The sequence below is a fragment of the Schistocerca gregaria genome, chromosome 4 (genome assembly GCF_023897955.1).
Source record: "Schistocerca gregaria isolate iqSchGreg1 chromosome 4, iqSchGreg1.2, whole genome shotgun sequence".
NCBI lineage: Eukaryota > Metazoa > Arthropoda > Insecta > Orthoptera > Acrididae > Schistocerca > Schistocerca gregaria.
In genome coordinates, this window is record NC_064923.1 from 739,379,402 (window position 1) to 739,407,276 (window position 27,875).

General features: G+C 42.6%; 1 protein-coding gene across 1 annotated transcript in view; it reads right to left on the reverse strand.

The window, feature by feature from the left end:
* The window catches only part of LOC126267897 (SKI/DACH domain-containing protein 1-like), a 130,482-nt gene extending 102,877 nt beyond the window's left edge, over positions 1-27,605 (reverse strand). Inside the window, exons 1-2 of the mRNA XM_049973208.1 lie at positions 27,596-27,605; positions 7,709-7,872 (exon numbers count right to left, since the gene is read on the reverse strand). Coding sequence (XP_049829165.1) covers positions 7,709-7,872; positions 27,596-27,605 — 174 coding nt within the window. The remainder of the gene's footprint in view (positions 1-7,708; positions 7,873-27,595) is intronic.
* Between the last annotated feature and the right edge of the window lie 270 nt (positions 27,606-27,875).

Here is a 27,875-nt window from a genome sequence, read left to right on the forward strand (position 1 = left end):
CTAAGATAACAGCTCATATTCCGGTTAAGAGGGAAGTTTTGTTTGAATCTACAAGGGGCGTTCAATAAGTAGTGGAAGATTCTTCTTTCTTCCGAAGCAAGTTGGGTTTATTCATGATTCGAATATACTGTATAACTCTCCACTCTTCAGGCTACGCACGCCTATTTTTCTCCCCTCTTCTGACTACAAAACCCTATTTTTCAACATAATATCCGTTCATTGTGCATACCCGCAGTCAATAACCGACCCATCCTCCAAGTACTGCTTCCCGCGGAGTGCATTCTTCATTGGGACAAACAGACGGAAGTCGAAAGATGCGAGATCCACGCTATATGGTAAATGAGCAAGAACAATCCACTGAAGTTTTTTGAGCTCCTCTCGGGTGCAGCGACTTGTGTGAGGCCTTGCGTTGTCATGGAGAAGAGCGTTTGCGTTTTTGTGCCGACAAGCACACTGAGGATAGGTCGGTGGGTCACGTCGCCCAGAAACAGCCCTATCTACTCTATCGAGGCATGTTCGATAGGGTTCATTTCTAGAGAACATGTTGGCGACTCTAGACGAGCAATGTTGCTGTCCTGTAGGAAGTCATTCACAAGATCTGCACGATGGGGGCGCGAATTGTCGTCCATGCCAATATGCTGCCGATATGGTTGCACTATCGGTCGGCGGAAGGCATTCACGTATCGTACAGCTGTTACGCCGCCCTCCATGACCACCAGCGGCGTACGTCGGCCCCAGATAATGCCACTTCAAAACAGCAGGGAACCTCCACCTTGCTGCACTCATTGGACAGTGTACCGAGATGCCTCCAATCACGTCTCCAACGATTATCTGGTTGAAGGCATATGCGGCACTCATCTGTGAAGAGAACGTGATGCCAATCCTGAGCGGTCCATTCGGCATGTTGATAGGTCCATCCACATCGCTCTGCATGGTATCGTGGTTGCAAAGATGGACCTCGCCATGGATGTCGGGAGTGAAGGTGCGCATCATACAGCCTATTGCGCACAGTTTGAGTCGTAACACGACGTCCTGTAGCTGCACGAAAACTATTATTCGACATGGTGGCGTTGCTGTCAGGGTTCCTCCGAAACATCATCCGTAGGTAGCGGTCATCCATTATAGTAGTAGCCCTTGGGCGACATGATCGAGGCATGTCATGGACAGTTCCTGTCTCTCTGTATCTCCTCCAGGTCCGAAAAACATCGCTTGGGTTCACTCCGAGACCCCTGGACACTTCCCTTGTTGAGAGCCCTTCCTGGCTCAAGGAAACAATGCGGATGCGTTCGAATAGCGGTATTGACGGTCTAGGCATGAATGACAACACGAGCCGTGCACCTCCTTCCTGGTGGAATTACTGGAACTGATCGGCTGTCCGATCACCTCCGTCTAATAGGTGCTGCGCATGCATGGTTGTTTACATATTTGGGTGGGTTTAGTGACATCTCTGAACAGTCAAAGGGACTGTGTCTGTGATACAGTATCCACAGTCAACGTTTCTCTTGAGGAGTTCTGGGGAATGAGGTGATTCAAAACTTTTTTTTATGCGTGTACAATCAACTTGAGAGTTGATCGTTGCACCATGGGGGAGCACATGAAGCCGAAAACCCCTTCAGAATCCCGGAAGATCTTTTCCATGACATTACCGGCTGGGCGTGCGGCTTTAAAGTTCTTCCTCTGAGGAGAGGTGGCGAGGCACCAGTCCATGCACTGCTGTTTTGTTTCCCTGGAACAGATGAACTCTTGTTTCCTCAGCCGTGACGATGTTCGGAAAAAAAATTGTTAAGATCAGTCTCGTAACGCGCAGGCAATCCGTACAGAAGGCCATTCGTTGCTCATTGTGTTTTATTAGGCGGCGAGGAAGCCAGTGGCCACACACCTTTGAAGACTCCAACTGGTGAAAGAGTTTGTCAGCACTAGCAACAAAGACGTCCAGATGTATTTGAAAGTAATCCGTAGTTCACCTCGTAAGAGGTTCTCTTTTTAAAAAAAAAAAAAATAATAATAAGAGATGGGGCCCCTCCACGCCCGCACCAACGTGGTGACCAAACCAAAAGTTCTACAGGTGGATCACAGGATGCTGGGCTGTGATGTTATCCGTGCGTCTGAGTAAGACTACGCATTAACACGGTCTATCAGGTGATAGTGGACGAAACGCGAGTGAGGGTAGCGAATTGAAGAGCAGAGGGAAGAAAGTGCCAAGGCTCGTGCCGTGGGAAAAAACCTCTGCGTCAGTGGGATGGATAGTAAGAGCAGTAGTGGCTTACTAGCTGCGATAGTTCATGCAAGGTTAGATTTGTTAGTATGGGTATCATGCATCATTACCGTGGTAAGCGATGGCGATGTATCCCAGTTGCTGCAGTCGCTACATTCCTGGAACAATCAAGATCGTTATACAGTAGTGGGAGATCGGTCATAGATCACCTCACTGTGTGGGGGATTATGGAGCCTGTCTGCATGCAGTGTACAGTACGGCTTCCCTGCGTGGTGCCAGTTATTCGGCAGTGTATTCCAGCTGGATACCCAGTAATGGCGTCTGATTAACAGGGGCTCACCTGTACCGTTGTGTTTGCGTGTGCTTGGCCACAGATGTTAGCTCCTTACAAGTATGTCTTTTGGTCTTTTATGTTTCCATCTATGGTTGTCGTCGTAGTTCCCCAGATTCAGAATAAACGGGGTCCTACAAATGTATGGAGTTTCTGTTTAGTCTTGTGGTGAGTTTGTGGATTATCTCCGTGAGAGTCTCAAGTCGGTATTCCCGGTGAAGGTCCGCGATGCGTGTGTATCGTGGAGCATTGCTTATGTTTTTGAGTACTTTGTTTTGTATGAGCTGCAGACGGCGCAGGCGTGTAGGCGCAGCGTATCCCCAGACAGGGGCTGCGTACGTCAGCAGGGGTCGTATAAGTGTCAGGTACATGGACCTCGACACCCCCCTGTTCAGTGTGCTACGCCTGTGGAGCATAGGGTAGAGCTGTCTGAGCCTCGCGCTAGCTCGGTTGGTCATGTGTTTTATGTGGTCTCCCCAGAGTAATTTCCGGTCCAGCCAGACACCGAGGTATTTGACTTACTGACGGAGACGAATTGGGCGTGCATGTACAGTTATTGGTCTGCAGTAACGGTGTTTGCACAGTTGCTTCGGTCTTCTAGTGAACAGAACGGCTTCGCACTTGTCGACGTTTACTCTGACACGCCATTTCTCCAACCAAGGCTCAGCCACTCTGAGTGAGTGCAGTCTGTAGGCGTGACGTAATGTTTGATGGTTTCCAATCTTGCGCGAGAATGGCTGTGCCATCCACGTAGAATGCCATCGTTGTGGTGTATGTGGTTGGGAGATCTTTTATGTAGAGGTTGAACAGTAGGAGCCCTAGGATGCTTCCCTGGGGTACTCCCGCGTGTATACCGTGTCGTGTTGACTGTTTTCCGTGCACGTCAGTGTTTAAATTCATGTCTGTGAGGTATGAGTGTATTAGGGGCACCAGCCCGTCGCGGAACCCCTCGTCGCTGAGTTTGCGAATGAGGCTGTTGTGCCATAGACGGTCGAAAGCCATTTCGATGTCCAGGAACACCGCCCCTGTAGCTTTGTTTATGTTGAAGCCATGTGGTATACGTTCAACGACCCGTAAGAGTTGTATGAGTGTAGTCAGGCTGCACGAGTCACAGCTTTGTGCACGCGGGAGATCGTACTGTTTTGCTCGACTTTGATGCGTTGACGACAGACGACTTGCCCAACGACTCACCATGCTTTTGTTCAATGCCAGATCTATGTAGACACTATGTATCCGCCTACAAATGTATGGGATGTTCTTGTTTTCTGCCAAAAGAGACTCAATTACAGCTCCCTGCTTGGAACGCACCTTCGTTACAGACGGCATTTTGAAGGCTACATATAAAGCCGGCACCTATCGGAAATTCCTGAAACTATAGAGACCGAAACGTGAATATTCTAAGGCGTCCATAAAAAAATTCCGAACTTTTTCAACTAAAATTGCCGAGAATATGTGTTAAATTTCTTATTGACCGACTCTCGTAATAATAACTTTAGTTTTGTGATATTTCCCATCTCGGAATAATTATTAAGATTCTATCTTCGCAACGTACTTTATGGGAAGATTTGCATATGAACTGTGGCGTCGATAGTTACGATGACACAATGTTAGTGCACGCTGACCCGCCTGGGTAGCCGAGAGCGCTAACGCGCTGCTTCCTGGACTCGGGTAGGCGCGCCGGCCCCGGATCGAAGCCGCCCGGCGGATTAAAGACGAGGGCCGATGTGCCGGCCAGCCTGGATATGGTTTTTAGGCGGTTTTCCACATCCTGCTAGGTGAATACCGGGCTGGTCCCCACGTTTCGCCTCAGTTACACACTTCGCAGACATTTGAAACACATCCGCACTATTTAACTATCTACACTACGTGCAGACAGCTGGAGTACACTGATTCCTTCCCTCGGGGTACAGGATGGCGGCAGGAAGGGCAACTGGTCACCCCTGAAACTAACATTGCCAAACCCGTTGTAACCACGCCGACCCAGCGATCGCTACGAGACCATGGCGTAAGCGAAAGAAAGAACACAGGTGCACGTTCTTGTAAGTTGGCACTACGGGAGAAAACTAACTACGCTGACCACAGCGCCCTCTGGCCGACGCTGTGCAGCTCAGGGAGTGCCATCTTGATTTCGACCCATTTCATCAAGAGCAGACGGCCTGGAAATATCGCTTTTAGTACCGAGTGGGCAAGCTTGCTATTGAGACTTACGTTCAGTTAAAGTTTGGACATTAATGAGTATTTGTTACTTTTGAGTTCATACAGAACAGACGTCCTAACTTCACAGGATTGGACATGGACTATGACTTCACACCTACGTGCTCATTCTAGCCAAAATTATGTAAGCATTTGATATTTACTTATGTTTTTGACTCTATTAAAAGTGTTAATGTTACGTGCAGTACCGAAGTGGTTCACCTCTCCTGCTCCTAATCGCTTCCTTCATTCTCGACCTATATTTCAGAAGGATTTCACAGGAGCAGCCCCACGCACCGCCTATTCAGGTGAGATTCAAAATGAACTATTTGAACGGTTTTGAGAGCGAAGCCATAAAGTTTCTGCCACGCGGTTTTAAGCACACCGTATGTGGGCATCTGAGAGCCTTGGGAGAGCCAGTCCTGACAAAACTCTACCATCGTGATGTATGAGGAGGTGAAATACCCTCAGACTTCAAGAAGAATATAATAATTCCAATCCCAAAGAAAGCAGTTGTTGATAGATGTCAAAATTACCGAACTATCAGTTTAATAAGTCACAGCTCCAAAATACTTACGCGAATTCTTTACAGACGAATGGAAAAACTGGTAGAAGCCGACCCCGGGAAGATCAGTTTGAATTCCGTAGAAATGTTGGAACACGTGAGGCAATACTGACCCTACGACTTATCTTAGAAGAAAGATTAAGGAAAGGCAAACCTACGTTTCTAGCATTTGTAGACTTACGGAAAGATTTTGACAATGTTCATTGGAATACTCTCTTTCAAATTGTGAAGGTGACAGGGATAAAATACAGTGAGCGAAAGGCTATTTACAATTTGTGCAGAAAGGAGATGGCAGTTATGAGAGTCGAGGGGTATGAAAGGGAAGCAGTGGTTGGGAAGGGAGTGAGGCAGGGTTGTAGCCTCTCCCCGATGCTATTCAATCTGTATATTGAGCAAGCAGTAAAGGAAACAAAAGAAAAATTCGGAGTAGGTATTAAAATGTATAGAGAAGAAATAAAAACTTTGAGGTTCGCCGATGACATTGTAAGTCTGTCAGAAACAGCAAAGGACTTTGAAGAGCAGTTGAACGGAATGGATAGTGTCTTGAAAGGACAGTATAAGATGAACATCAACAAAAGCAAAACGAGGATAATGGAATGTAGTCGAATTAAGTCGGCTGATGCTGAGGGAATTAGATTAGGAAATGAGACATTTGAAGTAGTAAAGGAGTTTTGCTATTTGGGGAGCAAAATAACTGATGATGGTCGAAGTAGAGAGGATATAAAATGTAGATTGGCAATGGCAAGGAAAGCGTTTCTGAAGAAGAGAAATTTGTTAACCTCGAGTGTAGATTTAAATGTCAGGAAGTCGTTTATGAAAGTATTTGTATGGCGTGTAGCCATGTATGGAAGTGAAACGTGGACGATAAATAGTTTAGACAAGAAGAATAGAAGGTTACGAAATGTGGTGCTACAGAAGAATGCTGAAGATTAGGTGGGTAGATCACATAACTAATGAGGAGGTATTGAATATAATTGGGGAGAAGAGGAGCTTGTGGTACAACTTGAGTAGAAGGAGGGATCGGTTGGTAGGACATGTTCTGAGACATCGAGGGATCACCAATTTAGTATTGGAGGGCAGTGTGGAGGGTAAAAATCGTAGAGGGAGAACAAGAGATGAGTACACTAAGCAGATTCAGAAGGATGTAGGCTGCAGTAGGTACTGGGAGATGAAGAAGCTTGCACAGGATAGAGTAGCATGGAGAGCTGCACCAAACCAGTCTCAGGACTGAAGACCACAGCAATATGTTACATTAATTTCTAGGATAATCGTATCGCCCGTAAATAAAGTTTTAGTTTTCGCAAAATTTCACCAGTTAGCGCAAATTTGCTTGTTGATTTCTGTGTTGCAAAGTTTATACATAGAACTGCATATAGCACCGTTTTTAGACATAATCTATAGCGATCTACACATTGCGCTTCTGAAAATGCTCATATCTATAATAATTAATTAATTATGGGCGATAAATGTTAGTAATAATTTCGAAACAATGAAAACTATTGCAAGTTAAGTGTATAGTGTAGCTTAACTAGTTTAAAATACGTGTCATGCCACCCAAAACATTAATAGTGCTGTTCTTTACGTCAGGAATTTTCTATTGTATTTTATAAATAATTTTTCATCAATCTTTGTTTATAGCACTTTACGGGCTTAATTATTTATGAATCATATGACTACGGCACTCGATCCGCTATGACGAAAAGTTTTTAATCAGTGCTCGCTCATCGTTGTAAGTTATTATTTACTAGTTTTATTTATCTTTCAGTATTCGTCATATTAACCGATTTTGAGGTTACTATAATTTTTGCGTCTGGTGACTTGAAATAAAGACCGATCTATCAGAAGGTGTATATGGCTGGCCACAATCCACTGGCGCATCGGTCTCCAACGTAAGCTTCATAGTTTTCGTCTAATGCGCGAAACACCAAACAATGCCCCAAGCTGAGGGCCACGTGGAGATGGAGGCGTCCCACCGACAGTTGCATATCTCGCGCTGGCGCGCCACGCGATTCCGCGAATCGCACGAGGTGTAGCGCGCTCGCTCTCCACGAAGCAATCCTTGCATACTAGAAATTAGTAACGGGGGGTTTGTACCGTCACAGTCTCTACTTACTGTGGACTTCTTGCAGTAGTAGAGGCGCAATGATGTGTTTGTCACTTTAAGACATGAGGCGGTGTCTAAGAGAAGTTTGTCGAACGATGAAAGCCTCCTGTCACCAACTGGGCACTGCTGTCCCACAAGGACACTCCGCAGCTGGTGACGTCGGGGCTCTCTGGAGTGGGGCGGCGACGGCAGCCGCGGCCATGTATCACGGCAGGTACCTCCCCCCCCCCCCCCCCCCCCACCACCACGGCCCGCGCCGAGCCGTGGAAAGCGAGGAAAGCAATCGCGCCGGTCACATACATCACGCCGCCTAACGAAGCCCGCCTCGGCGCGGGAATTGAATAGCCCGCCCGCGGCCTCGGGGCCCGTCCGCTGCGCTGCCTCGCCGCTGACTGCAGCTCCACGCCACACCGATGCGCGCCACGGGCTGCGCTGCGCCGGCTCGGGCAGCACGGCCGCCTGACCTAAGGACGGGAAAAACCGACCGGCATTTGTTTGCTCAAGGTTGTTACAGGTGTTCTAAACTCTTACTAATAACCGGATAGAAAAACAAAAATATCTATTAGCCGTAGCAGCAGTACTAAGATTTTTCATTTTTTAATACACTGTTTAGAACGAAAAATTTTTATTCGTAAACTTTGCAGAGCCTCAAGAAATTGCGTTATTACAGAAAATGAGGAAAAGATGGCAGTGCTATTCCAACAACAGCAGCGACAGAAACGTGTCATAAACACATGTCGTAAAGAATTGATAAGCATTGCTGAAACAGTAATGTAGCTACTCAACTCGCCATTAAAATTGCTACACCACGAAGATGACGTGCTACAGACGCGAAATTTAACCGACAGCTGTGATATGCAAATGATTAGCTTTTCAGAGCATTTACACAAGGTAGGCGCCGGTGACGACACCTACAGCGTCCTGACATGAGGAAAGTTTCCAACCGATTTCTCATACACAAACAGCAGTTGACAGGCGTTGCCTGGTGAAACGTTGTTGTGATGCCTCGTTAAGGAGGAGAAATGCGTACCATTGCGTTTGCTACTTTGATAAAGGTCGGATTGTAGCCTATCGTGATTGCGGTTTATCGTACCGCGACATTGCTGTCCGTGTTGGTCGAGATCAAATGACTGTTAGCAGAATATGGAACCGGTGGGTTCAGGAGGGTAATACGGAACGCCGTGCTGGATCCCACTAGCAGTGTAGATGACAGACATTTTATCCACATGGCTGTAACGTATCGTGCAGCCACGTCTCGATCCCTGAGTCAACAGATAGGGACGTTTGCAAGACAACAACCATCTGCATGAACAGTTCGACGACGTTTGCAGCAGCATGGACTCTCAGCTCGGAGACCGTGTCTGCGGTTAACCTTGACGATGCATCACAGACAGGAGCGCCTGCGATGGTGTACTCAAAGACGAACCTAGGTGCATGAATGGCAAAACGTCATTTTTTCGGATGAATGCAGATTCTGTTTACAGCATCATGATGGTCGCATCCGTGTTTGGCGACATCGCTGTGAACGCACATTGGAAGCGTGTATTCGTCATCGCCATGTTGGCGTATCACCCGGCGTGATGATATGGGGTGCGGTTGGTTACAGGTCTCGTTCACCTCTTGGTCGCATTGACGGCGCTTTGAACAGTGGACGTTACATTTCAGATGTGTTACCACCCGTGGCTCTACCCTACATTCGATCCCTGCGAAACCCTACATTTCAGCGGGATAGTGCACAGCCGCATGTTGCAGGTCGTGTACGGGCCTTTCTGGATACAGAAAATGTTCGACTGTTGCCCTGGCCAGCACATTCTCCAGATCTCTCACCAACTGAAAACGTCTGGTCAATGGTGCCCGAGCAACTGGCTCGTCACAATACGCCACTCATACTCTTGATCAACTGTGGTATCGTGTTGAAGCTGCATAGCCAGCTGTACCTGTAGTCGCCATCCAAGCTCTGTTTCACTCAATGCCCAGGCGTATCAAGGCCGTTATTACGGCCAGAGGTGGTTGTTGTGGGTGCTGATATCTCAGGATCTATGCACCCAAATTGCATGAAAATGTAACCACATCTCAGTGCTAGTATAATATAATTGTCCAATGAATACCCGTTTATCATCTGCATTTGTTCTTGGTATAGCAATTTTAATGTCCAGTAATTTATTTGCCGTAGCTGCAGTACTAAGACTTTTCGTTTTTAAATAAACTTTTTTACAACGAGCAATTTTTATTCGTAAGCTTTGAAAAGCCTTAAGAAATCACGTTATTACAGAAAATGAGGAAAAGATGGCAGTGGTATTTTAACAACAGCTGCAGCACAAACGAGGCATAAACACATATCACAAGAATTGATACGCATTACTGAAACAATAATGTAGCTATTACCATGTGGCATGACCTATTAGATGGTAAGCATGTGCATGCGGTGTCTAAGACTTGCCGCATCTCCTCTAGGTGGTACTTTCTCACTGCTGTTTTCGCACATACGAGGGTAATTCCAAAAGTAGGGTCAATTTTTTTATAAGTACATGGACCTGTTTACTTGTACAATGGCTTACATCAGTTTACAGGTTGAACATTTAGCTATTTTTCGACGTAATCACCATTTCTGTCGATGCATTTTTGTAGACGCTGCGGCAGTTTTTGTATGTCGATGTCATACCAGCTCGCCGCCATGCTGTTCAGAAAGTTATGAACCTCTTCTTTCACCTCGTCGTCGAGCTGAATCGTTGCGACCACAATTAACGCTGACAGGTACTGTGAGACTCTCAAAAAACTCAAACAGGCAAAGCTGAGGTTCATACATAAAAATTTCCCAAAAGATGTCTTAAAAAATCGTGAGCATTATATGAGCTTACAAATCTTGTTCTTTTAGCTACACTGTTTCGAAAACTGACAACTTTTCAAGGTTTCTCCTGGTATTCAGGATCAGTCCCCTTATGCTGACTCGAATATAGGAGTGTCTTAGTAGTGAAGGACAAATATATTAAAACTTCATGCATGATGTGGCATTTTTTGACACTTCTCAGTGTTTATGACGTCGTATCTCTTGATCCAACTGTCATACAACGACAAATTTTTTTAGGTGCATTTAGTGGCGTATCTGAATGTGTCTGCTAAATTTATGCTGATAGAATTAGTGGCACAGAAGTAATTAATTTAAAGGTCATGCAGAATGCGCCAATTTTTCACTTGTCTCATTCTTAATGACGTCATATCTCCTGAACTATGAGAGGCAGGTTGTTCTCAGTAGCACAGCGATTGTTGCCTAACAGGAAGCGATAGGTGTATCAGGAATGGTTGAAATCGATCCAGTAGTGGTTTACGAGGGGATGTGGAACATTCACACAGACACTTTCATTTTTGCAACAGGCCAATGTCGAAATATAGTCAGACACTTTGAATATCATGAACTCATTTAATAGATTGGGTACGTTTGAAGATGGCATCTGCTTGCCGTAAACATATATGTGATCACTTTTTTAATATTATTCAGCAAGTGTACAAAGGTTTTTCCAACTTAAAAAAATGTTCCAAACTACCACATGGTAATGTGCCTAGGAACAAATATTGTATTGAAACTTTTAGTGCTGCAATGGACAAAATCTGATCCGTATTGCAAGTAATCGTCTGTCTGGTACAGTATTTCCCTATTACACACTAACAATCGGTAACTGTAATCAGACTAAATATAAATATTACAAAAAACCCGTTACAAGTTCAATACATTTTGAAATAGATGCTATTCTAAAGTAACATAAATTTTCATTTTGAACAAAGATAAGATTGTTAAGACATTAAACATACTCAACTTCTTTGCAAATATCACGTGTCCTGTGGTAGAAGACCTTCTTTCGTTCCAAAGATGAGGCAAGACCGACGAAGTATGGCTTAACCAGTCACACGTTATATGACTAATTTTAATAATACACAGAATTTTACTCACCATAAAATATTGTTATTAAGGTATAGACAACACCTCCCAAATAGTTTTAATATACGGCAATGAGTCGTGTAGAGTTCAATTTTTTTTTCAAATACTGCACAGAATAAAACCTCAAGTCTCAAGGACAACAACAACAACAACTGTAGAAAATGTCACACACTGCTTGTGGCAGTCTCTAGAGCACGTGCCTTCATGCGATTCTAACATTTCATCACTAGACTGAAGACAGACCGGGAAACAACGTATCTTTCTGGGTACGCTCTCTTCAAGGTGCAACACTTTCCCCTATTTTATAGTAGGCATCGTATCGAATGGTCCTATAGTAATGATTAAATACATTTTTATTATTCATCCAAAATTTAGGCCACTTGAATCAGTTCTGACATTTTCAATAAATGAATGTGCAAGCGCCTTCTGGCCAACAGATGAAAAAGCGGCGAGATTGTGGGGCGATTATACGAAAACATTTACGGCACTTCGCCCGAATTCGGTAACTTTTTGCTCGCAGTTCGTTCACTTGTATTTCCCCAGTTTTCGCTATTAATTTACTGTTTATTTTTTTTACTAAAACAGTTTTAGTGCAAGAACTACTGAATCAGAGAGCTTAAGTTTGTTGAGACATTTAAAGGAAAAGTCATGTGAATCCGCTGAATAAATTGCGTACAAGACTCCAGTGCGATTTATTTCACAACAGTGATCTAATGGCCTGTCATAAGATATCGAAGAATTTCTGAAACATGGTGGAGAAAAGATTCTCACGAAATCAGCGTGAGCTAATCCTTTAGACCAGTGGTCGTGGAACGTTTTTGGTCGCGAGCCAATCCTGGCATTGCGGCGCGGCACCTCCGATCATATATGTACCGATCTCAGTAGTAACTGGAAACCTACACACATTATGAGCTCCCAGCAGCCAGCTATACTAATGGGGTAGTAAACTGGCCGGTGCTCACCAAAGTCGGGACCAGCTACGAAACTTCATGTCGACTATTCTATGCAGTCCCCCTCATCGACTCCCAAAGATGCCACACTGTAATTTTCTGACGAAGTGTTGTGTTGTCTGTGCGAGTGGGTGATCAATTGATTAATAATATTAACTGTACTTATAATTAAATACAGGGTGTTTCAAAACTGACCGGTATATTTGAAATGGCAATACAAACTAAACGAGCAGCGATAGAAATACACCGTTTGTTGCAATATGCTTGGGACAACAGTACATTTTCAGGCAGACAAACTTTAGAAATTACAGTAGTTACCATTGTCAACAACAGATGGCGCTGCGGTCTGGGAAACTCTATACTACGATATTTTCCACATATCCACCATGCGTAGCAATAATATGGCGTAGTCTCTGAATGAAATTACCCGAAACCTTTGACAACGTGTCTGGCGGAATGGCTTCACATGCAGATGAGATGTACTGCTTCAGCTGTTCAATTGTTTCTGGATTCTGGCCGTACACCTCGTCTTTCAAGTGTCCCCACAGAAAGAAGTCACAGGGGTTCATGTCTGGCGAATAGGGAGGCCAATCCACGCCGCCTTCTGTATGTTTCGGATAGCCCAAAGCAATCACACGATCATCCAAATATTCATTCGGGAAATTAAAGACGTCGGCCGTGCGATGTGGCCGGGCACCATCTTGCATAAACCACGAGGTGTTCGCAGTGTCGTGTAAGGCAGTTTGTACCGCCACAAATTGACGAAGAATGTCCAGATAGCGTGATGCAGTAATCGTTTCGGATCTGAAACATGGGCCAATGATTCCTTTGGAAGAAATGGCGGCCCAGACCAGTACTTTTTGAGGATGCAGGGACGATGGGACTGCAACATGGGGCTTTTCGGTTCCCCATATGCGCCAGTTCTGTTTATTGAAGAAGCCGTCCAGGTAAAAATAAGCTTCGTCAGTAAACCAAATGCTGCCCACATGCATATCGCCGTCATCAATCCTGTGCACTATATCGTTAGCGAATGTCTCTCGTGCAGCAATGGTAGCGGCGCTAAGGGGTTGCCACGTTTGAATTTTGTATGGATAGAGGTGTAAACTCTGTCGCATGAGACGATACGTGGACGTTGGCGTTATTTGGACCGAAGCTGCAACACGGCGAACGGAAACCCGAGGCCGCTGTTGGATCACCTGCTGCACTAGCTGCGTGTTGCCCTCTGTGGTTGCCGTACGCGGTCGCCCTACCTTTCCACCACGTTCATCCGTCACGTTCACAGTCCGTTGAAATTTTTCAAACAGATCCTTTATTGTATATTTTCGGTCCTTTGGTTACATTAAATCTCCGTTGAAAACTTCGTCTTGTTGCAACAACACTGCGTTCTAGGCGGTGGAATTCCAACACCAGAAAAATCCTCTGTTCTAAGGAATAAACCATGTTGTCCACAGCACACTTGCACGTTGTGAACAGCACACACTTACAGCAGAAAGATGACGTACAGAATGGCGCTCCCACAGACTGCGTTGTCTTCTATATCTTTCACATCACTTGCAGCGCCATCTGTTGTTGAAAATTGTAACTACTGTAATTTCGAAAGTTTGTTCGCCTGAAAATGTACTGTTGTCCCAAGCATACTGCAACAAAGTGTATTTCTATCGCTGATCGTTTAGTTTTTATTGCCATTTCAAATATACCGGTCATTTTTGAAACACCCTGTACATTATGCAAAAAATGTTTACTAAATGCGTTGAATGTTATTTTTCTCTAACCACTGCGTTGCATCAAAACAGCCTTCATTTAATTCCATACTCCTTGCTACAAACTGTTCAAAATCGTTCAAATAGCTCTAAGCACTACTGGACTTAACATCTCAGGTCATCAGTCCCCTAGACTCAGAACTACTTCAACCTAACTAACCTAAGCACATCACACACATCCACGCCCAAGGCAGAATTCGAACCTGCGACAGTAGCAGCAGCGCTGTTCCGGATTGAAGCGCCTAGAACCGCTCGGCCACCGCGGCCGGTGCTACAAACTGTATCCCGTCGAGGATGACCACCTCTGCAATGCGCACTCACAAATCTGTGTTACTTCTGTAATAAACTTTACATCACAGCAGCTGACGGATACGAGTCTCGCACGTCCGTGAGTTGTCAACGCTGAAAGACAATAAAACATCCCCCTCCCCCCCATCCCCCACCAAGTGGCCGCGCTACTAAACCTCTGTCTCTGAGGTAACGGGCCAACTTAACCTAGTTCATAGACGAATTCACCAATGTCATTTCCAACTATGCACATATTGACACTATTTTTGTTTCTTACTGAGCAGAAAAACAGCACGCTTAACAAGTTCGTAACATTAGTTGACGTTTTTGCAGTACGCCCGCGGGTCGGAGTTTCACCAACGATGCTTTAGACTTAGAGCAACGCGAATACGAGGAAGTTTATTCCCCCAATTGTATAAAACTGCTCGACGAGTACTGAAAATTCCAGCGACGTCATTACCTTCCGAGCACTAATCTTCAAAGGTAAGCAACACATTATTTAAGTCTCGTTACAGATTATCAGCGAAACGACTAGTTAAAATATTGATTTTGCGTGACCAGACGGGACAAGAATGGAAAACGTAGGTAAGATTTAATTTATTTACTTCTGGTTCTTATGCTACTGTTTTTCTCATCCTCTGTTCTGTCATTTCATGTTTCACGCTCCAAATTTTAAAAACTGTAGCCAGTAATGAAATTAAAAAAAAATGCATTATTTAATGCTATTCAATTTAAAGATTGTGAAAAACGACTACGTCTAATATCATAAATTGACATTACAAAAGATTTGGGAAGATCGAAGCTGATAGAGAGTACCTACTCCAGTCTTTTTTTCACGTATCGATACGTTAAAACATCGGTGACTTTCTTTCGATAATATGATAAGTATGATAGTTTCCTTACGACACTCCTCATGAGTATTGATAAGTTTCGTTTTGTAGCATGCCCCTACCTTCGCGCCGGCTGGTGTGGCCGACCTGTTGTAGGCGCTGCAGTCTGGAACCGAGCGACCGCTACGGTCGGAGGTTCGAATCCTGCTTCGCGCATGGATGTGTGTGATGTCCTTAGGTTAGTTAGGTTTCAGTAGTTCTGTTCTAGGCGACTGATGACCTCAGTTGTTAAGTCCCATAGTGCTCAGAGCCATTTGAACCATTTGGACCTTACCTACGCCATCTTGCATGGGTCAGTGGTCTCTCAACGAAGCTCGCCAGTGGGTAAACACTTCTCGTAAATACGCGAACCAGTGCACTGTAAATTCCGATGAAAACCTGACGCTATTCTTACAACCATAATCGACAAGTCAAAACGAAAGACAGTTAATACACGTGAATAATACTGCACGACAAGCTTAGTCTCGCATTCATCTAAAAATGACTGCCGGCTGTAACGAGCTGAAGAGATCAGCTAATACGGTAACACGACACCCTGAAGAACGGCTACTGCAAACCTGTCTGAGGACTCATCACATGAGTAGAAACTAATTACAGCAGCTACAACAGATCTACTGCACTATTTAAATAGCTGTTAAAATTATTTACTTTCACATGCGTTTATCATGGTAACATGTGAAACATTTGACTACACTAATCTGTTAGAAAAAATATAAAGTCATAAAAATACTACAGTGGAATAAACGATTCTCAGTAAGCACAATAATAACATATATATGAAATAGAACCATTCGTCGTGGAAAATGATGCCCAATTAAAAATTACAAAGACGCTTCTCTAATGTTTAGTACTTGTTCTGACAGCAAGACACTGTTGCACTGAGTGAGTGAACTCGCCACGTTTCAGTTTTTCAGCCCCATTTATATGGCAAATGCATGTAACAATTACTGGTGTAGTTAAAAAGTGTAATCTTCAGTAATGTGTATAAATTTATGACAGTTTACAATGCTTCGCGTAGCCCTATTTGCGATCTACACAGCCCTAAAATTTTTTAATTATTCCATTGTTACAACATTTTAATTTTTTTGGAAATTGGTGGTAAGGTCTTATGGGACCAAACTGCAGAGGTCATCGGTCCCTAAGCTTGCACTAAGGACAGCACACACACACCTATGCCCGGGGGAGGACTCGAACCTTTGACAGGGGAGCCGCGCGAACCGTGACAAGGCGCCTGAGACCGCTCGGCTACACCGCGCGGCCAACATTTTAAGTTTTCTATGAACAGTCAAGAAGAATAGATCTTGAAGCAACGTACCTTTAACATACAAAACTTATAATTATGATCTATTCACTAATATAATTTAAGATATATAGTAAAATATGTGTTACCCCAAGAGGGCCCAAAAAATTGAAATGATTCATTCGGCCCCATACTACCCAACGTTTACAATTACTTAACAGTAAACTGCATCAGACCCGTTGATATTTTTGTAATGTGCATCGAATTTCAGCCACTGTTCATCTACAGACTCTCAAACGGCGAGCGGAAAAATGAAAGCCTTGCGATGTCTGATTTATCTCATGTTGTCACGATGATCATTTTCCCTACGTAGGTGACAGTAGACAAAACCTTTAGACTTTCGGAGGAGAAAGTTTGTGACTGAAATTTCATGAAAAGTTCTCGCAGCAATGAAAAATGCCTTTGTTTTAATGACTGCCACCCCAACTTGTTTATTCTCTTCCCAATGCCATGACCATATACAACGAGTTTCTCTTCTTTGAATTTATTCAGCGTCTTGCGTCAGTCATGGTAAGAATTTCACACAACGCACCAACACTCCAGAATAGCATGGACCAGCGTATTATAGGCATTCCATTTAGGAGATCTGTAGCACTTTACAAGTGTTCTGCCAATAAAGCGCACTCGTCGTTCGCCTATCCTATTATATTTTCTGTGCGAAAGTTCAAATTTAAGTGGTTCATAATTGTAATTCCTACGTATCTAGTTGAATCGAGAATATTTGGATTTGTGCGATTTATTGTGGAAACGGATTTTCACAGTTCAAGGACAGTTGCCACTTATCGCACCATGTAGTTAAATTGTTCTAAATCATTTTGTAATTCAGTCTGATCTCCACACGACTTTACTAGACGATAAACGTCAGCATCATTTGTAAACAGCCTGAGAGGCCTGCTCAGATCCTTTCACAGGATTGTACCGCTTTCCCAGTGTCCTACTTATGAACGATAGCGTATTGAGATTGTTACGCTCGAAAGAGTGTTATATACAATGAAGAGCCATAAAACCTGGTACACCTGCCTAGTATAGTGTAGGGCCCCCGCGAGCACGCAGAAGAGCCGCAACACAACGTGACATGGACTCGACTTCTGTCTGAAGTAGTGCTGGAGTGAATTGACACCATGAATCCTGCACGACTGTCCATAAATCCTGTAGAGTAACAGGGGGTGGAGATCTCTTCTGTGTTGCACGTTGCAAGGCCCCCAGATATGCTCAATAATATTCATGTCTGGGGAGTCTGGTGGCCAGTGAAATTGTTTACACTCAGAAGAGTGTTCCTGGAGTTTCAGTGCAGTATTTATGGGCCTCGGACGCTGCATTTGGCACTATAAAAATATTATTTCGACAATAGGAACGTCAGTAATAGGGCGAGGCCAATAGTACTGCCATGACTCCATCGCCGGCATGGTAACAGCCACTGCAAATTACGCCACCAGTATCACCAGCCTTCCACTAAATTGTTTATATTTGTCAGTCTGTAAATGGACCAGGTATTTGTGAAATGTGATTGATTTTAATAATAATCGTGGTGTTACTAAAAACTCTGTCTTACACCCGTGATTGTCCCAAATCACAAATCTGGACAGGAATCCTGTGCTAGTGAATTTAATTCCGAGTGTCCTAATTTATTATGAGAAAGTGGTTGAATATGAATTTAACGTTGTGTTGTCAGTTGCACAGCTAATTATATGTTTCATTAGGTCAAAAAACTGTTTATGAAATCACATTTATTATTTAAAGAATTGTAGTTTGTTGTGCGTTAATTAATTAATAATTAATGGTAAAAATGCTTACCATTTCTCATACATACTGGTGTAGTTTTGTTAAAGAGCATGCATCTCCAAACCATGAAAGTTTATAGGTCCTCATGACTAGTTAATGAAGTAATGCAAAGGCTCCTTCAGCGACAGCCCAGTTAGATTTTCATTCTGTTCAGTTGCTTCAAGCCGAGTTTAAGAATTAACTATTTACTGTGTTATCTATTATAATGCAAGCTGGATAATGCACAGGCATAGAGACCCTGTACTAAGCAATGATTTTATGCGCTATGATCATTAGCAAACCCCCTGATTTAAATTGACAATTATTTCAAGCTTTTCCCTGTTCAGTATTGCTAATAGTTTCATGTGTATCGGTAATTGGTTTTATAACCTGTTACACCTAGTTCATTTCAGGTACGTGTTGTTGAGAGGTATATGTTACTGTTTACTATCTCGTTGCCTATTGTTTGTTGGTAGCACATTTATCTGCACGATTAGATGTCGGCACGGTAGCTCAGCGTGTTCGGTCAGAGGTTTAGCTGCCTTCTGTAAAAAAATAAAAAATAAATAAATAAATAAAATAAAAAAAAGAGTTAATCGATCAACAACGAACTTAAGCGACGTCCGCCCCAAGCAGATGCAACGAACGAAAGCGAACAAAAGTAGGATTACAACAAAAAAAAAAAAAAAAAAAAAAAAAAAAAAAAAAAAAGGTTGCTGTGTTATATTATGAACAGATATAAGGTAAGAGTTTTGTGTGTATCAAGAAAGGTTAGGTTAGCCTTAGCACTGAATTCTGTTTATCATTTTGCTTGACGCAAGAATGCCTAATTAGGCTGGCGACTGGTTTTAATATGTAATGTTATAAGTTGCTTTTGTGCTGGGAGAAAGTCTATTGCTGACCCACCTGTCTACTGTTAGTTACACTCTGCTGGAGTGTTTGGGAAACGAATCCCATCTTGATTGTTCTGTTTCCATTAGGTTATCTCACGGTCACAAATAGCTACAAATTCCTCGCATAACGTTATAACGTTAGCATCGATTGTCGTTTAAGGGAACTGGTGTTATGGTTACAACTTGTTGTCTTGTGTAGGCGTTGCCGACCGCAGTGACGTATTCTGCCTATTTACATATCTGTATTTGAATAGGCACGCCTATACCAGTTTCTTTGGAGGTTCAGTATATTTCGACAGCTGGAGCGTAACATTCTCAGTACTGATTCACGAGTTAGTTGTGTGGTGACCTCGCAATGGAGAAGTAAACTGTGCCACATTTTGTACCTGCGAGTGAACCTATGTGATCAACCCGTTTCATATCCCTAAAAGTTATTACACCTAGGTAACTTCCAGTTGTGACTCAGTGGTAATGTATTCATACAATACAGGTTCAAATGGCTCTGAGCACTATGGGACTCAACTGCTGTGGTCATCAGTCCCCTACAACTTAGAACTACTTAAACATAAGTAACCTAAGGACATCACACACATCCATGCCCGAGGCAGGATTCGAACCTGCGAACGTAGCAGCAGCGCGGCTCCAGACTGGAGCGCCTAGAACCGCACGACCAGGCAGCGCATCAGCGAATCATACTGTGAAGGGCAGACAGGTCAGAGCTGACACTTAGAAATTAAGTCTTATAATATTTTTAGTGGATGGCGTTTCGATTCTGGCGCCACTTTCATGTTTCATGTTTATTTCTAACTCTTAAAGTGCAATTCAAAGCATTTAATTACAAGCAGCAGTCAACCCATTAGAGTTCCTTTCCAATATCCGCAGAATGAAATACGACACGGTAATTTACAGGGAGGTGGAAAGTCTTCGGAATGCTACCCTACGGTTTAATTTCTGATGCGGAACCCTTTAACAGCCGGTCGGGAGTAGCGAAGCGCTGAGCGGTGGCCGTTTGCCGGCGGGCAGCGGCGACGCGCTAAACACAGGTATTAGACGGCGTGTTTGCCTCTGCCTTACGGTTTAATTGCAGCGGGCCCGTGCCCGCCCTGTAATCAGCAAACCGAGTTATTTATGTCGGCCGAGGCCCTAAAAATCATATTCTCCAGTCTCTGCCCTCGGCCGGTGCGTTCTGGTCCTGCCGAAAGCATCCCTTGCTTATATTCCGCCCAGAGGAGGCCTTATAAAAATGGTGGTCTACGAAGACAATAAATGAGCCATCAACAAGCCCTTTTAAATTTATTTATTCACTTGACTGATTTAGAGAGTTTCAAATCACTATCAAGTGTATCGTGGATCGTTATGCGGATAGCGGAAAATTGGATAATTCGGTCATATATGCATTTTAGGATGTTCCGAGAATAAACAAAGCTCAGTACATGAACACGAGTGCGATGAGTTTAGGTAAATTTAAAATACGTACACGCGCAGCATATAATCTACCAAAAAGCCCAAAGAAGAAATATCAGAAGATGATGAGTATGATGTTGATTAAAATGAACTGCTTCTCGATCTTTCGTGAAGAGTGTGTGTGAAACGCTCAGATTGTTATCAGTTTGTTTAGTACCTGGAGTTTTATATCCGATTTGTACAGAAACCAGACTGCTGTTATAACAGTCCAAAGACGCAAAACAGAGGCAGGAGTTGAGCAGAGACTGAAACAAATTTAAAGCCGACTCCCAAGTAATTCAGTACCCTGAGTAAGCCGTAAAAAAATAGAAACGATGCTGAAGTCAGGGAGAGAAAATAATAACTTAAAGAATATATGATGAAACTGTAATACTGTCAGAGACGGCAAAGGGCGTGAAAGCTCAGTTCAACGGAATACAGTAGATAGTGTCTTGGAAAGAGGTTATAACGTGAACAAAATAAATAAAGCAAAGTAACGTGGTTTACTCGAATTAAACCAGACGATTCGGAAGGAATTAGATTAGGAAATGAGGCAGTAAGTGTAATAAATGAATCTTGCTGCGTCCGCAACAAAATAGCTGACGATGGTAGAGTTAGAGGGGATACAAAATGCTGAATGGCAATAGTAAGAAAAGCGTTTCCTGGAAAGAAAAATATTTCAACAGATAATACATATTTAAGTCATAGTATTACTTTGGAGTGTAGCTTTGTATAAGAAAATGAAACTTGGATCACAAACCCTACAGACAATAAAATGTTACAGGTATTTTTTTCTGTTTTAAATATGGTTACACAGGACAATGCTGACGATGAGATGGATAGAACGGATAACTTTGAATCGAACTGCTTGGAAAACTTGTTTGTGGCGTAACTTGATTAAAGGGATTGATTGAAACAACACATCATAAGGGATCAAGAAATAGTAATTTGGGTATGGATGAAAGTGTACGGGATGGGTTGGGGTGACAAACTGTATATGTATCAATGCAAGACCACAGTAAGCTCGTTCAAGTGGATGTTGGTTGCAGTAACTATACAGGGATGAAATGGCTTGCAGCAGGATTAACTAGTGCCTTCTGTTTGAATACCTTACGGTAATTGTCAATATTCGGAATAAAATATGGATCTGCACTGTATATCTTTGTCGGACGTTTTACTATTGGATTTAACGATCTGTTGCTGTTGTTGTTGTTGTCTTCAGTCTGGAGACTGGTTTGATCCGGTCTCCATGCTACTCTATCCTCTGCAAGCGTCTTCAGCTCCAAGTAGCTATCCTCCAATACTAAATTGATGATCCCTCGATGCCTGAAAACATGTCCTACCAACCGATCCCTCTTCTAGTCAAGTTGTGCCACAACTTCCTCTTCTCCCCAGTTCTGTACCGTACCTCCTCATTAGTTACATGATCTACCCATCTAATATTCAGCGTTCTTCTGTAGCACCACATTCCGAAAGCTTCTATTTTCTTATTGTCTAAACTACTTTTACTTTCATACATGGCTACACTCCAGCATTCCAGACAGATACTTTCAGACACTTCAATCGATACTCGATCTTGACAAATATCTCTTCTTCAGAAACGCTTTCCTTGTCTTTGGCAGTCTACATTTTATATCCTCTCTACTTCGACAATCATCAATTATTTTGCTTTTTTGCTTCCCAAATAGCAAAACTCATTTACTATTTTAAGTGTCTTATTTCCTAATATGATTCCCTCAGCATCATCTTTTTTAATATGACTACATTCCATTGTCCTAGTTTTGATTTTGTTGATGTTCATCTTATATCCTCCATTCAAGACACTGTCCATCCCGTTCAACTGCTCTTCCAGGTCCTTTGCTGTCTCAGACAGAATTACAATCTCATTGGCAAACATCTAAGTTTTTATTTCTGCTCCATGGACTTTGATTCCAACTCCAAAAAATTCTTATTTTTCCTTTACTCCTTGCTCAATATACAGATTGAATAACATCGGGGACAGGCTACAACCCTCTCTCATTCCTTTCCCAACCACTGCTTCCCTTTCATGCCCCTCGACTCTTATAACTGCCATATGGTTTCTGTATGTATTGTAAAAAGAAAAGCCATTCAGTCCCTATATTTTACTCTTGCACTCCTGCCATCTTCAGAATTTTAAACAGAGTATCCCAGTCAATATTGTGGAAAGCTTTCTCTAACTATACAAATGCTACAAACGTAATTTTGAATTTCCTTGACCTATCTTCTAAGATAATTCTTGGGGTCAGTATTGCCTCGCGTGTTCCAACATTTCTACGGAATCCAAACTGATCTTCCCCGAGGTCGCCTTCTACCAGTTTTTCCATTCGTCTGTAAAGAATTGTGTTAGTATTTTGCAGCCGTGGCTTATTAAACTGATAGTTCGGTAATTTTTCGCACACGTCAACAGCGGCTTTCTTAGCGATTGCAATTATTATTCTTGAAGTCTGAGATTGTTTTACCTGACTCATACATTTTGCTCACCGGATGGTAGAGTTTTGACAGGGCTATCTCTCCAAAGGCTATCAGTAGTTCTGATGGAATGTTGTCTACTCCCAGGGCCTTGTTTCGGCTTAGGTCTTTCAGTGCTCTGTCAAATTTCTCCCATTTAATTTTCATCTACGTCCTTTTCAATTTTCATAAAATTGCCCTCAAGTACATTGCCCTTGTATAGACACTCTATATACTCCTTTCACCCTTTTGCCTTCTTTGCTTGGAACTGGTTTTCCATCTTATCTCTTGATATTCATGCAAGTGGTTTTCTCCAAAGGTCTCTTTAATTTTCCTGTAGGCAGCATCTATCTTACCCTTAGTGATATATGCCTCTACATCCTTACATTTGTCCTCTAACCATCCCTGCTTTGCCATTTTGCGCTTCCTGTCAATCTCATGTTTGAGACGTTTGTATTTCTTTTTTCTTGCTTCATTTACTAGATTTTTGTAGTTTCTCCTTTCATCAATTAAATTCCATATCTCTTGTGTTACCCGACGATTTCTACAAGCCCTCGTCTGTTTACCTACTTGATAATCTGTCCCTTCTCTATTTCATCTCTCAAAGCTGCCCATTCTTCTTGTACTGTATTTCTCTCCCCCGCTCTTGTCAAATGTTCCCTAATGCTCTCTCCTAAACTCTATACAACTTCTGGTTTTTTCAGTTTATCCGGGTCCCATCTCCTATAAATTCCCACATTTTTGCAGTTTATTCAATTTTAATCTACAGTCCATAACCAAGAGATTGTGGTCATAGTCCACATCTGCCCCTGGAAATATCTTACAATTTAAAACCTGGTTTCTAAATCTCCGTCTTACCATCGTATAATCTATCTGAAACCTTCCAGTGTCTCCAGGCCTCTTCCACGTACACAACCTTCTTTCATGATTCTTGAACCGAGTGTTAGCTGTGATTAGATTATTCTCTGGACAAAATTCTACCAGGCGGCTTTCTCTTCATTCCTTACCGCCATTCCATATTCACCTATTAATTTTCTTTCTCTTCCTTCTTATACTATCGAATAACTATCTACGAACCTTCTAATAATGGAACCGAATAACGGTTGTGTAAAAGTAACAAGGAAAGAGATTCTTATTGGGCCGTGCAATTATCATTTACTGTCTTCCTAATGTATTTCAGTCAGGTCCCTCAGACATACAGTAAAGATTCACAAAATTCTGCGAAAGGTACAGTATTTATATCCTTTTATACCTATTTTTAAAAGGCTTTGGCGTTCCCCAATTGCTTTGTTAGTTTCCATAAATTGCTAAAATTGCTAGAAAAAAGATCCTGAGGCTTTCAAAATGATGACTTAGCACTACCCTCTGTGCTTCACACGAGTAAGGCTGAAAGCTCTCTTTCTGCCGTAATCACAGTGTTGATATCAGCGAATTCTTTTTATCTCTTTTTGGCGGGTGAGTAATACCGTTGGTGAAGCGTTCAGCTTCATATGCCCAATAGTTTCATTCAAACCATTTTCGAAATCGTGACAAAATAAAAACCTGCAGCCGTACTTATGATTTTATTTTATTTTGTTGCAGCCAGTTTCATTGCTTCAATGCGCCATCTTCAGGCTGTTGTTGATGCGGTACAGGTTGATATGATCCCTATATACATATATCGCATCAGTTGCCAGCGTAACTGGGTAAGCATATAATGTATCAGCGCTCAAATCACCACATTTTCAATGGAAAACCGACAGCAGTCAGCCGTTCGCGGAACGGAGCCTTTGGTCACTTACCGCGCAATTGGCCAACCGACATGTAGAACGCTTCAACTCGGAGCCCCAACTTCCTCCCAGCGCCGTCCAAACGAGACTCGCGCGCCGCAAAAATTGGGCACACCGGTCGCGGCGCGGCAGCAGCGCCTCCTGGTGACCAGAGGAGAAAACAAGCAGAAGAAGTTGCCCGGATGAGACATCGATACAAGGCAACACGGCTCACCTACGTTTTGCTATCCATGGCGAACTATCTGTCATGTATTCAGAATCTTAAGTTATTATTCTTCACCCTCCACCTTCAGTTAAGTATTTCATTAACAAAGCAAAGAGTAAAGTAAATGTGAGTTAAATATTATTTGTATGAGCTAATTTTCGTGGTGTATAACAATGCTAGAAAAAAAGTGTTCATATTAGCAGAACTCACTTCCGTGTTATTAAAAGGACTTTAATATACTTTTATACACTTTTACTCATTTGCGAAATATTTCCCTGAAGCTTAAAATCAGTGTCTGACTGAGAATATATTATTACTGTACCACTGTCTCGAAAGCTAGCTGCAGTTTGGTAAGATAACAAATTCTAATTTGCAAAATACGCCTAAAGTAAGATAAGGCAAATAGCTGCACAGTAATTTACTCCAGGGTCATGCACATCAGCACTTCATATTTTTACAACTGAACAAGACCGAGTAGAGCTGAGAAGCGCATTGCAAGACAAGAAACAAACATAGGTCCTAAACAAACCTTTTGGGACGAATTCAGGAACAGTTTTCATTTGAAAAATATTCATGTAATTCAGTAGACATATTTTAATAACAGGGTACAGTTCCAGTATGCAGGAGCTAGCTATTGTGAGTAGTGGGACAAAGAGAGCATCACCGCGCTCTGCATTGTTGCCAAATTTATTCAAGATGGCAGCGATAGGTGTGGCAATGTCGCAATGATGTCACAAAGGAAGTTCAAATTTTGTTGGGAAAATAGGACAATTGGGCTACCTCCAATAACCTAAGTTGGGTCTACTGTGGGTCCTGGGAGCCATCTGTGACATATGCACAGACACGTACTTGCAGAAAACAGAGAAAGTACACAGCAACTGTAGAGAACGTGGGTGAAGCTGACTGGATGCATTTGTGTACAGCGCTATACTATGCTGCCTGACCAGAAAAATTGTGCATTTACACTTGGTGTTGACAGCTGTGCTACATTTACAACCAATTTTAGAACACAGAACAAGAGGTGGTATCATGACTGCATCGATACAAGTGACATAAAATGAGTAAAGTTACAAAAAATGACAGAGATTATGTATAGACTGAGGGGTAAATACACTGAAATGTGGGGAAATTGGGGAAGTACTTGTGTGTGTTATGTTTGCTGCAGTAGCATACTTGTACTTTGGAACGAGTATGTGACAGCAAGAGGAAAACGAGAAAACAATGACATGGAAGAATTGGGAACTAGGGAAAAGTCATGTTTTTCGTTGAGACATCGTTCTGCTGTATGTCTATTGAGCTAATAGTGACACACATGCATTGACTGTTGTCTTTGATGTTTTCCTGGAAAAACAGAGAACCATCTGCCTCTAAACTTACATGCATTTATGTTAAAGTATGACAGAGAGTGGATAGAGTCATCAGTTGAGATAGCCTTGTAATGAGGTATGATTTAATGGTAGACTGATGATGCATTCTAAAAAGAGAGGGAAATGTTGATGCAGGGCATTTGATCATTTTTTCTGATGTTCTGTCAGGATGCAATAACATAGCCTGCGTTTGACTCGTATACAACTGTGTGTTCTGTGTGTCTTAGAGCACTGTCTACTTGCTATTGTTAACAGTACACCTCTTGGTCATCAGAGGACTTCCATCTCATGTGTGATGAAATGTGACTATCTTGTTCCTACACATTCGTCTAAATGAAGGAGGACTTATGTGATGTACTCCATTCCCTTGTTGCATCTAGGGTACAAAATCGAGACTTCAGTATCTTAACTAAGATAATTCCTAGTTAGTGACAAGTATCTGTGAGGCACTGCAATCCCCATGCATACGCTTGACAGATGTCCCCTTTACAGAGTTAGTGGCACCATGATGTGTAACTTCACAAGTAAAACGCCACTGCTACACCTTATCTGTTTCCTTGTAAGAGGTATCCTCCATTACTAACGATCATTTTATTTAGTACTGATGCACACATAGTACTATTTCTGAACCGTGATTGGGTATGAACAGTGGATGCTCAAAAGCTATATTGAGCATATTTCACACAGAATCGACGTTTTAACGAAGTAGTTTTTCATTTCATCTGCAAGAATAATGTATGTCATGCGCTGGAAATATATTTCTTACATTGGAATATTAACAGCATTGCTTTCCAAATAACTAATAGGTTGGAAACTGAAGCAATCTAAAATTATAGCCTGTTTTAAGTGTATAGCCATGTAGCCTTAGGAGTACGAGTGTTTATGTTATCTCCTACCAATACCCTCCTGGTACATATCCAAGACACTAGAACAATCCTTTAGAATTGATCGTGTAGTTGATTTATGTAAAATGCTTTGAACTCCATCCGTCTGGAGCTCCATCACGCAGAAAAACCATCCATTTCTCTTTCTTCTTAGCTGTCTTCTATTACATCACAACACTTTCAGATTCACTGCTATACATCAATAAGGGGTGCTAACCTCCTTGACATGCATCATCTGGAGAAATTTTGTGCCCTTGGGTGGGTGTGGACTCACCAAGAGCCATGGTGCTGCAGAGCAGGTTGGTCGAAGACAGTACAAGGAGATCTTTCAGTCCCTAACTTTATCCTAATAATGCGAGAATGCTCTGTGACCCCCATCTGCATAGAGAAAGATCTTCAATTATGCACTACACTGATGGTGCTAGAAATATGTAGATCGCTTTCTGGTATACTTTGATTATGTATATGTTTGAGAATTAACAATGAATGGACATACTGCATAGTCATCTATCTACATTCGCAATGGTACTCACAAAGTAGAGGAGGGGCAGTTC